Here is a 12,240-nt window from a genome sequence, read left to right on the forward strand (position 1 = left end):
CTGAAGCAAGACGGGTCCCCAGAGTTCAGAGTTCAGGATGACTTCCTCAATTCATCATGCCCTAGGGGTGTCTCTGGTCCTTTTCATCACCTGCCTGGTTACCACGGCCAAGGCCACCCTGCATCCCGCTTCTCTCCCTTTCAGAAGCATCTTGGCAAAGAACCAGTTTCTGCTGAGGCTCTACACTAGCCCCTCGTTGCCTGCGAAATCAAGAAACAAACTCCCCCATCAGACAGCAAGACGCAGCCCCATCAGCCTGCCCCCGTGACCCAGTCTTGCACTCCACTATTCCCCAGGCCTGTGCTTCTCAAACTTGGGGCCCCAAACCAGCAGCAGCAGCTGGGAACTTGTTAAGAATGAACATTTCAGGCCCCGCTCCAGATCCACTGACTTAGAAACCTTGGGCGGGGTGGGAGGGATGGAGGACCCCAGCAATCTGTTTTAACCAGCCTCCAGGTGAGCCTGATGCGCGCTGGAAATAGGGAACCACGGCTCCCAGCACAAGGACCTCCCCACTGGGCTGCACGGCCCCGACATACACCCTTTCCAGAGCCTTCCCTGGGCTCCTGCTGTCCCCCCTGCATGGGGCATCCTCCCGGTCCTCTCTGCCCAAGCAAAACCCCCTCCTCCAAGGTCCGGCACAACGTGCTGTTCATGAAGCCAGCTCTTCGGTACAGCAGAGCACCGCGCTTCCTGGATCCCCTGTTCGGTGATGACAGAGACCCCCGGGAGCTAAGGAAACAGAGATGAATGTGACGTGGTCCTTGCCCTGAGGGATTCACGGAGGAGTAGGGGAAATGGCATTGCAGTGAAGTTCGGACTACTCAAGTCACGCTGGGATAGGTTTTCCAGCAGAGGCAGGGCAGGTGGGGAAAAGGCAGGGCAGGAAGGGGGTAGCCAGAGAAGCAGGAGAACCCATGGGACTTCCCTGGCAGTCCAGTGGTAAGGACTCCGCGCTTCCACTGCAGGGGCCTCGGGTTCGACCCCTGGTTGGGGAACCAGGATCCCACATGCCGTGTGGCATGGCCAAAATTTAATTAATTAATTAATTAATTTAAAAAGCAGGAGAACCCAGAGCTAAGGCCAGCTGTCAGCTCACCCAGCAACCAAGCAGAGCCTCGCCCAGCGGTAGACCCAGAGGGTTCTGCTCCCATCCTTCCTGACTGATGGAGTTAACACCCCAAGATCCCTACAGCCTGCATCTCGTGTGAGGGTCTGGGTGTTGACCAAGATGCTCTCCTTGACCAGTTGTCCATAACCAAACCTGAGTCAGGCTCCTCTGAGCCCTCTCCTCGGTTAGGTGCCCCCACGGACTCTGTCCTTGGCCTGGTTAGTCCAGTTTTAGCAAGAATCCTGCTGGGTCAGTTTAGCGAAAATCCCCTACCCTCCGTATCTGATCATACTCCTTGTAACCCAGCCTGGACATCGTATCACCCCGGCCTCCCTTCAGCAAGAATCCTGTCAAGTTGGTTTAGCCAGAATTCCCCCTGATCCCTGATGTTTCCTCTTAGTCGTTTTCCACCAGCAGCCCACACCCAGCTCCCTGACTATAAGTCCCCACTCGTCTTTGTTATATTCGGAGTGGAGCCCATCTCTCCCCTCTACTGCAAAACCTCCATTGCACTGGTCCGTCCTGAGTAAAGTTTTCCTCGCTCTCCTTATAACGATTGTCACGAAAAATTTTGCTGTAACCGTGTAGGTCTGTCCGTTGCCATCTCCCCTCCACACGCCCCGCCGCGCCAAGGCTAAGGACTCCGCCGCCTTTGCTGGTTTTTGCTGCGTCCCTCACTCATGCACCACACACATCTCGTTAATTGTTGGGAAGGTCACCGAACCACAGTGCCCCATCACTGCCTCCAGCCCCACCCCCAGCCTTGGAAAGTGCCCTCTCTCCTTAACACAGAAGCAAGGTCCTCCTTCCTGACAAGCCCAGGATCGAAAGCCAGCTCTTCCTTTATTATCCGTCAGCACGTGGGAGGGTCGTGCAACCTCCTTGGGCTTCAGTTCTTCATGTGTGAAGGGGGGCGACGGTACCTGCCCCTACATCTCAGAGCTGCTGCACAGGGGCAGAGATAACACGGGCATGATACCAGCACTTTGCCAGGAACACAGGAGGTGCTCGACATCAGCTGATACTCTGAATTCCAGCGAGAACATGCAACCTTCCTTCCCTTTTCTACAGGCTTGTGCTATTAAAAACCACCTTCTGGGTCATCAATTTTCTCGATGCTTCGGGGCTTCCGGAGCATTGCCTGGACCCAGAGCGACAGACTCAACCACTGGAGAAGCACGAAGACTCTCTCCATCCACCAGGCTCCCACGGGTAGGGGCCCAGCGAGAAGCCGAGGGAATCCCCACGTCATGGAGAGGCCGTTCCCCACCGTGCTCTCCGCTCAGGCACTGTCCTAAGAGTAGGAAATCCCAACCCGCAATCCCCAAGGCCCTCACCTGCCAGGGCTGAGCTCTGCTGTCTCCCCTCCCCACCCGCCTCTGGGTTCCTCCCCTCAGGGCCCGGACTCACCTATGAGAGAGAAGGAGTGTGTCTGGCAGTCCCCCGCCAGGAGATAACTACATCTTCCCTCAAAGCTGTACATGCTCTCATCAAAGGTGTTGATGGAATCACCTCCGAAGAGGCTGCATCGGGCCATCGACGACCTGCCAAGAGCGCCTTCTCCACAAAGGGCCCCTGGAGGGAAAGGCCACACGTGAGCACAGCTGGTACCACCAGCCCAAACCACTGCAGCCTGGTAGAAACGAGGCTGCGTCTGTTAGAAATTAGGCTCCGGGGAAGACCTTTCCAACCTCAACGACAATAAAGCTGTCGCTTTCAGCCCCAGAATATGACCCAGGACTCGGCAATGATGGAGGAGCTGCCTTCCAGGAAACCTATTCATTTTAATGACATATATCCACTGATTTTAAATGTACTGCGTGCTCATTAGAGAGAATCGGGAGACTATGGAAGAATAACAAAAAGAAATTAAGATCATCTGTAACCAACATTCAGCAGTAACCAGAGTTAACGTTTTAGCGTTTATCTTTTATTTCTATGTTACTGTGTACATACACTTACAGATTTCTTGCAAATTTGTCGGCATGCGGAGCAAACTGTTTATAACCCGTTGATTTCTCAATATAGTGTAAAGAATGTATCGGGCCATACTTCCAAACCATTTTCGGTGGCTGCACTATACTTTGCCTCTAAATGTATTTGGTACAGGTTCTAGCGTTCCCCAGTTTTCTGATAGGTACATAGATTGTACTGAGCATCCTTCTACATTCATCTACTGGTGTATCTTGAATATACTGAATTCTGAACAGATCAACCTGTGTGCCTGACACATAGAATCTGTGAAGTATTGACTCCTGCAGGGTCATATGCTATCTCCTGCCGCTCTCACTGTGTGTGTGTGTGTGTGTGTGTGTGTGTGTGTGTGTGTGTGTGTGTGTGTGTGTGTGTGTGTGTGTGTGTGTGTCTTGGCAGGTGGAAACCACAGCTGTCAATCTCTAAGTTTTCTAGATCCCCTGGCACAGAACACACCTAGCAGGAAGATGCAGAGGGTGTGACGAATGCACACTTTGCCCCAGACTAACCTGTGAGCAGTAGGCTGGGTGCTGCTGGCCTAGTCATCTAAATGGAGACTAGGATCAGAAAAGGGTCCCCCTTGCCTTTCACAGACTCAGCATCTCAGTGCAGGAAGGAGGGCAGTGTTGTACAGTGAAGGAGAGCTGGCCTCTGATTTGGGTTCTGTGTGACTCTGGAGCAGTCATTTTTCCTCTCTGACCCTCAGTCTCTGCATCGGTACTATCAGATGTACACCTGTACAACTAGATGAGCTCCACAATCCATTCTAAAGCTAATAATTTTCCCAAGTCTTGGATTCCTTCTTCTCCATCCTCCATCCCCAGCATACAGGACTGTTCTGTGTGGCCCTGGTGCTTCTTAGTTCCCCAATTGGAGAAGACGTTTACAGGCACCTGGTCCTTGAGAAACACAAGTCCAGGGCAGTGGGCTCTGCAGAACCTTCATAAGAGGAATTAACCGAGGAGCCAGTGACTCCGGCAGCCCCAGCATGAGCCGAACGTGGGGCTGGGCACACAGGTGGGCTCCAGACACACCTGCAGATCCCTGGCAGGGGGTGGTTCCCAATGGCCCTGAGGCAGGAGTGAAGAGTGGCGGCAGCACCTTTGTACCTACCTGGCAAGGTGAGGGCCAGAGCAAGCAGCAACCTCGTGAGCCTGGCAGGGATCATCTGAGGAGAAGCAGGAGAGTTGAGCTCGCGATCGCTGGCCACACAGGAGGCCGCTATGTGCTCCTGGCCATGCATGAAGTAGGGAGAATTTTTTTCAAGCAAGAGAAGAGAATCACTCTCATTTGCCCCTTAAACATGGACTGCTGGTCCCCAAAATAGCCTGTGGCCAGGCCCAAGAGTAACAATCACTGTGATCCAGGACCCCGGGCATCCTTCCCCGAACAGTGGTCCCTGCTGCACACAGAGAGGAAAGCCCTGCCTTGGCCTCCACCCGCCCCCAGGTGTCATCCCCTGAGCTCCCGCGGCCGCTCAGAGCCGGGGGCACCTCATTCCCTCCTCCTCTTCATCCTTTCACGCTCGGCAGCAAACTGGGGAGTAGGAACTGTCTTGCTTCTGCTCCTACCATGGGCACCAGGCTTTGAGAACACTCAGGAACCAGGCTTTCTGGGCAATCACCCACAATGTACACCAACTCCTCTCTCATCCCCATCCCAGCACCCAGCACAGTGCCCAGCACCCAGGAGGTGTTCAGGCAACATTTGCTGAGTTGATCTGATAAATAGACAGGAGTCTAGCAACCCTGGGTGGTGGGCAAGGTTCCCTGTGGTGTGGCCGCCCCAGAAAACGACAACGGACCCTGGCTGGCCCAGCATACTCCGAGTCCCCTAGGGCCCCGGCCACAGCTCCCTCCTCTGCAAAAGCTGCAAGATTAAGTGCAGTCTGTCACCTGAGATTCCCTGGGGGTGGGGAGCTCCTTTACCACCCACTGCCCCATCCAGCCAAACAAGGGAGAGGAAAACCCCATCCATGATGTATCTGTGGAAGGAACACTCTAATGTCTGATATGGCCAAGGCTTGGTCTTGGAGCAGGTGCCCAACACACAGGTACATCAGGCTGCTTCCAGAAGGTACCCAGAGGTGAGGGCAGAGCTCATTCCTGTCCCATCTGGTCAAGTATTACAAGCAGTAAAGCCCAGGCAGTAGCGTAGGCAGCCACAGGACCTCCAGAGACAAGTGGAAGAGGTAGCGTTAGAGGGTCCCTGGCTGTGAATCACCCTGCAAGCTAGTCCAGGGATGGAGAACCCCAGCTCCCCAGCGGTGAGGATCAGTCCTGCATCTTCCTCCCACTACGAGCCAGCCCTCTTCCCCAAAGACCATACCTTCCCCTGCAAATGGGGACTGCGGGTGACCCCAAGGTCCTTCGGGAAACTCAGCCTCCGCAGTGGTGCCGCCAGCCCTAGGCCATGCTCTCCAGGACCTTCCGTGGCTTGGGACTGTCTTGCTGGTGAGTGACCCCCGTGCTGTGGACACCCTGGGCCGAGGGGAGATAAAGCCCAAGCTGTGACGTCCGTCAGCCCCGCTTTCCCACCACAATAGCTGTGAGCTGCCACCACAGGGGACAGGCCTCCTCCTAATGACCGAGAGGAAACAATGAACGGAAATGGTATTAGAAACACCTCCAAGGCGATAAGGCTTTGAACGCTTTGGTGGGAGGCTTCCTAGCAGCTGCCCTAAGGAGCTGCCTGGCCCTCCTGGCGCCCCTACACAGGCGCAGGTCCCCCCTCAGACAGTGCCCCACAGACGGCAGGACCAGGAAGGCTGGCTGTCCGGGGCAGGCCAGTGCAGGCCAGGGAAGAATCCAGACTGGAGCAACTGAACTTTCGGATCCGGTTTCCAGGGCCAGACTCCAGGGAAGTTCGGAAAAACACCTCAGCCTGAGCCAATTTAGCAGCCGTGTTTAGAGGAAGGAGAGAGCTGATGCATCCTGTCCCGCTAGGTGCGAGTGATCCGGTTCCAGCCCTGATGGGAACTGTCAGTGTGGGTCCTGGCCAGAGAATGGCCAAGTTAAAGATGAGGGGCCTGGTCACTATTCCAGGCCTTTCTGAAATGATGGCTGGACCGTCAGATGCTAGAACTCTTCCCGAAGACACTTCCAACCACCTCTGCTGCCCTCACTCCTCCCTGACCTTACACACACACACACACACACACACACACACACACACACACACACACACCACACACCATATACACAACACACACACACAACACACACTATATACACACACATACACCACCACAAACACACTATATACACAACACACACTATATACACAACATACACACAACACATACAACACACACTATGTACACAACACACACATACATACAACACACACACTATATACACAACACACACACATACACCACCACACACACCACACACACACCACATACACACCACACACCATACACCATATACACAACACACACACATACACTGCCACAAACACCACACACACCATACACACACCACACATCACGTACACACACACCACATACACACCACACACCATACACACACACATACACCACCACAAACACCACACACACACCATACACACATCACACATCACATGCACATACCACATACACACCACACACAACACACACAATACACACACATACACACCACCACATGAACCACACACACACCATACACACACCACACATCACATACAACATATGCACACACCACATACACACCGCACACCATATACACAACACACACACCATACACACACCACACATCACATACACATACACCACAAACATACACACCACACACACCAATCTTTCTTCGCAACCTCTAATTCCCTGGAGCCTAATTCTCAATCAACTGCTAAACTAATTCTTGCTAAAAGAGGTAGCCAATAAAACGGAGGAGGATGGGGACTCTCATGCTGGGACCCCAGGCTCTGTGACAGGCAGCCTAAGACACATCTCAGTGAGGAAGCCCACACTGCTGCTTCTCATGTCATGGCACCTGCCCTAAGAGTCTGGGAAACGTTTTGTCCCCAACCTCCCCCACCCCATGCACACCCCTCACACCCCACCACTCCCTTTACTGCCCCAGGAGAGGAAGATGTTCCCAAGAAAGAAGTGGCAGAAGAGGCAGAATTAGCATGATATAGCAGAAAAGCCACTTAAGGATTTCCATTTCAAACTTTTCTTTTTACTAGATACCCTGAAAATCCACCTACTACAAAACATCTCGAAATGCTGTGTTAAATATAACAAATGTTCTTTTCCTTTTTTAATATTTATTTATTTGGCTGCACTGGGTCTTAGTTGCGGCACCCAGGATCTTTAGTTGCAGCACATGGGCTCTTTTAGTTGCAGCATGTGCCTCTTAGTTGCAGCATGCGGGATCTAGTTCCCTGACCAGGGATCAAACCCGGGCCCCCTGCACTGGGAGCATGGAGTCTTAGACACTGGACCACCAGGAAGTCCCAACAAATGTTCCTTAGAAGCACAGCTAGGGCTTCCCTGATGGCGCAGTGGTTAAGAATCTGCCTGCCAATGCAGGAGACATGGGTTCAAGCCCTGGTCTGGGAAGATCCCACATGTCGTGGAGCAACTAAGCCTGTGCACCACATGGCACCTATGCGCCACAACTACCGAGCCTGCGCTCTAGAGTCCGTGCTGCACAACAAAAGAAGCCAAGGCAAGGAGAAGCCCGCACACCACAACAAAGGGTAGCCCCCACTCGTTGCAACTAGAGAATGCCCGTGCACAGCAACGAAGACCCAACACAGAAAGAATAGAAAGAAAGAAAGAAAGAAAAGAAAGAAAGAAATCATAGACTAAAGAGCAGGAATTGAAAACAAAAGAATAAGACATCGCTAGAAAAGAAGAGGAAGACTTGAAAAAGAACTTTTAGACAACTATAATCCAATAAAAATTTTTTTAAAAAAGAACTTATAGAAGTGAAAATATATAATAAATTAATTTCTAAAATTCCAGTACAAACACCAGACATCTCAGAAGAAAAATTTGCTGGAAGATAGAGTTTAGGAAATTATAAGGAGATGAAAAACGATAGAAGGAGAAGATCCAAAAAGAAGTACTGAGAATATGTCCTTCAATGTAGATTCCCATCCACGCTACCTTAGCTTGAATGCCACTCCCTCCCCCAACCCCAAAGCAGGCCCTGAGAATTTTAGTGCAGATAATTTATTTGGGAAAGCAGGAAACACTGGCAGGCAAGTGGAGATATGATATGGGGAAGGGAGAACAGCCAATAAAAGGTGTTTATTAAGCCAGTCACCACATGGTCAGCTGAGCTTCATCCACGAGGAAAGTCTAGGAGAAAGGTTAAGACACATGCCACAGAATTATCCCACTCCTGGGTCAAGAAAGCAGAGGTATTTCTAAAATACCCTACACTGGTCCTTAACTGTCGAGGGCTGCTCCTGGGCTCATTAACTCCTCAATACTCTGGGCCTTGAGCACAGAGGTTCAGACCCTGGCAGTCTAGAAGAAGCACATGAAGGTTAATGTCAGGCGTGTGTGTGAGGGGGTTAACTAGGTAGTTAAATTATCATTCAGAGATTGGGGAAAGTAGAAACATTTTTTCAGAAAACAGGCAGTGTGTTTATTATTAACAGTCCTTTCTGAAAGAACTACTCAAGAAGATACTTCAGGAAGAAGAAAATTAAACCCACGAAGAAAATGCCAGAGGAAAAGATAAAGAAAGAAATTGGTAAATATGGGGGTATAGAGGAGCAGGCAGTGATTCGCACAAAACGATAACAATAATAAGGATAAACTGGAGAGTTAAAAAATAAGATGGAACCAAAGTACCAGACAGCAATAGCACCTAGGATGGTGGGGGGAGGGGGTGATGAGAGTGGAAGTGTAGTAAGGTCCTTGTATTGCTCAGAAGAAAGAAAGAGGTGGTAACTGTAGACTTTGCGGTGGCTAGAATGCACAGTCAAATTTTAAGATAGGATGCTAAAAGAATAGAATTGAATGTATGTTTTCCAAACCATTGAGGGGTGGAGGGTGGGGAGCTGGCAGCAAAGAAATCTAGACTCACCCAGGAGAAAACAAAGAAACAGCACGACAAATAGTATAAAATAAGATAGCAAAAATGCAAACAATGATAGTCAACAGTAAAAAGAAACAGATTATCAGGTTGGATGACACACATCTAGCAACGTTTAAGAGCTAGGCCTAAAACATAAAGACACAATACTTCAAGGAAAAAAAAAACAGAAAAGCCAAATGATAACCAAGAGACAGCTGATTATACTGCTATCAGACAAAACAGACCTTAAGAAAAAAAGTCATTATTACAGACAAAGGGGATACAAAGAAGATAAAAAGAGAAATGTACCAGGAAGCTATAATTATGTGCACTGCATAATATCAGCTCGAAATGTATAAAGAAAAAAATTATTGAATTATAAGGCAAGGTGGAAAAAGCTTTGGGTAAAAATTAACAACATCCACTTATGGAAAACAAGCACACAAAAACATCTCTGTAACCCACAAAAAGAAGGGAGTGTCCTTGACCTGAGTAATAGAGCAAACCTCACAATTATGGTAAAAATATAAGCCACTTTCCCTTTAAAAGTCAGAACAAAAATGCTCAGTATCATCGCTGCTAGTCAACATCGGATCAGATGTCCAGGTCAGTACAGAAAAAAAGAAAAAAAAGAAAAGGAAAGGAAATATAAGGTATATGGCTTCAAAAAGAAACAGCAAGAGGGATTTCCCTGATGGTCCAGTGGTTAAGACTCTGTGTTTCCAATGCAAAGGGCACAGGTTTGATCCCTGGTCAGGGAACTAAGATCCTGCATTCCGTGTGGTACAGCAAAAGAAAAAAAAAAAAAGTGCAAGACAGTTATTATTTAAAGATATGACTGTCTATGTAGAAAAAATTCCAGAGAATTCTACATAAGAGAATTTTATTAGAGTTCAGCAGTTTGCTAAAATAAGATTAACCTTTAAAATCTATTATGTTCCTATATAATTACAAAATGTAATATTTAAAGTGACACTATTAGTAAAACAACAAAGTGACCCTATTAGTAAAACAACAAAAAATAAATACAATAAGAATATAATAAAAATAAATTATTCTTAAGAATAAATAATTCTTAAGAATACATACAATAAAATCTGCACACAACCATTATGCAGAAAATCGTAAATTTTATTGCAAGACATAACAGAAGACCCAACAGGGAGACACACTGTGTTCACACTTACTGAAATCACAGGACTGTAAAGATGCCAATTATCTCCAAATTAGTGTATAAATTAAATGAAAGTCCAATCAAAATGTAACAGGGTTTTTCATGAAATTAGACAAGCTGATACAAAATCCTTGTGGAAAGCAAAAGATTAAGAATAGTTCAGACAATTTCAAATTTTAAATCGTCAATAAAAATGGACAATGGCTATTATCCAAAAGATAAGTTTTTATTATCAAAAAGGTAAAAAATAATAAATGTTGGTGAGGATGTGGAGAAATGAGAACACTTGTGCACTGTTGGTGGGAATATAAACTGGGAGAGCCACTGTGGAAAACAATATGGAGATTCCTCAAAAAAATTTAAATAGAACTACCATATGATCTAGTAATCCCACTTCCCTGTATATATCTGAAAGAAATTAAATCACTATTTCAAAGAAATGTCTGCACCCTCATGTACATTACAGCATCATTCACAGTAGCCAAGATAGGGAAACAACTGATATATCCATTGATAGAGGAATGGATATAGAAAATGTGGTATATATACAATGGAATATTATTATTCAGCCATAAAGAGGTGGAAATCTTGCCATTTGCAACAATGGGGATGAAACTTGAGGGCATTATGCTAAGTGAAATCAGCCAGAGAAATACAAACACGTGATCTCACTTATACTTGAAATCTAAAACAAAAACTCACTTATACGTGAATGATCTCACTTATACGTGAACGATCTCACTTATACGTGAAATCTAAAACAAAAACAAACAACAACAGCAACAACAACAAAACAAGAAACCAAGGTCATAGAAACAGAGAACAGATTGGTGGTTGTCAGAGGCAGGGGCTAAGGGGTGGGCAAAATGGGTGAAGGGGGTCAAAAATACAAACTTCCAGTTATAAAATAGGTAAGTCCTGGGATGTATTTTACAGCATGGCGATTACAGTTAATAATACGGTATTCAGTATTGGAAAGTTGCTGAGAGAGTGGATCTTAAAAGTTCTCATCACAAGAAAAAAAGTTGTTATTGTAACTATGTGTGGTGGTAGATGTTAACATGTTACTTAGACTAATTGAGGTGACCATTTCACAATATTTACAAATATCAAATCATTATATTGTATACCTGAAACCAATACAATGTTACATGTCTGTTATACCTTTTTTTTGGCGGGGGGGGCTGTGCCATGCAGTTTGTGGGATCTTAGTTTGTCCACCAGGGATTGAACCCAGGCCACGGCAGTAAGAGTGCTGAGTCCTAACCACTGGACTGACAGGGAATTTCCTTTCTTTTTATTTTTTTAAATTATATCTTAATTTTTAAAAAAAAATTAAGGTATGGACAAACTACCAAGTAACAATAGATAAGTGATACAGAAAGGCAATTCACAGAAAAGAAAAAAAACCATTTGGCTTGTAAACATATGAAAAATCATTCAACCCCGCTGGTCACTAGGGAAATCCAAAATAAAACCACGTAGCTATCTTCCCATCACACTGGCCAGGATGCGGGGCTATTGGAACTATTTGCTGTTGTTAGGGCAAGTGGTGTATCACTTTGGAGGAAAATCTGGAAATAGCTAAGAGATTTAAAGTTGCTCTTCCCATGGCCCAGTACATGCACTCCTGGGCATATCACTTGGCGAAACTTTCACCTACGTGCACAAAGCGACTTGCACAGAATGTTCACTGCAGCAGTGAATGTAGTTCACAAGCATGTAAACAACTAAATACACTTCAACAGTATGAATAAATAAATGGTGATACATTCATCCTATGAAATACCAAACAGCAGTCAAAAATAATCAAGGCTGGGCTTCCCTGGTGGCGCAGTGGTTGAGAGTCCGCTTGCCGATGCAGGGGACAGGGTTCGTGCCCCGGTCCGGGAAGATCCCACATGCCGCGGAGCGGCTGCGCCCGTGAGCCATGGCCACTG

General features: G+C 47.4%; 1 protein-coding gene across 1 annotated transcript in view; it reads right to left on the reverse strand.

Moving 5' to 3' along the window:
- VWF (von Willebrand factor) overlaps positions 1–5,612 on the reverse strand; it is a 136,293-nt gene extending 130,681 nt beyond the window's left edge. The window contains exons 1-3 of the mRNA XM_060024146.1: positions 5,414–5,612; positions 4,199–4,253; positions 2,522–2,686 (exon numbers count right to left, since the gene is read on the reverse strand). Of these exons, the coding sequence (XP_059880129.1) occupies positions 2,522–2,686; positions 4,199–4,253 (220 nt within the window). The 5' untranslated portion in view covers positions 5,414–5,612. The remainder of the gene's footprint in view (positions 1–2,521; positions 2,687–4,198; positions 4,254–5,413) is intronic.
- Positions 5,613–12,240: the final 6,628 nt, after the last annotated feature.

This window comes from Delphinus delphis, chromosome 11, assembly GCF_949987515.2.
Source record: "Delphinus delphis chromosome 11, mDelDel1.2, whole genome shotgun sequence".
Taxonomy (NCBI): domain Eukaryota; kingdom Metazoa; phylum Chordata; class Mammalia; order Artiodactyla; family Delphinidae; genus Delphinus; species Delphinus delphis.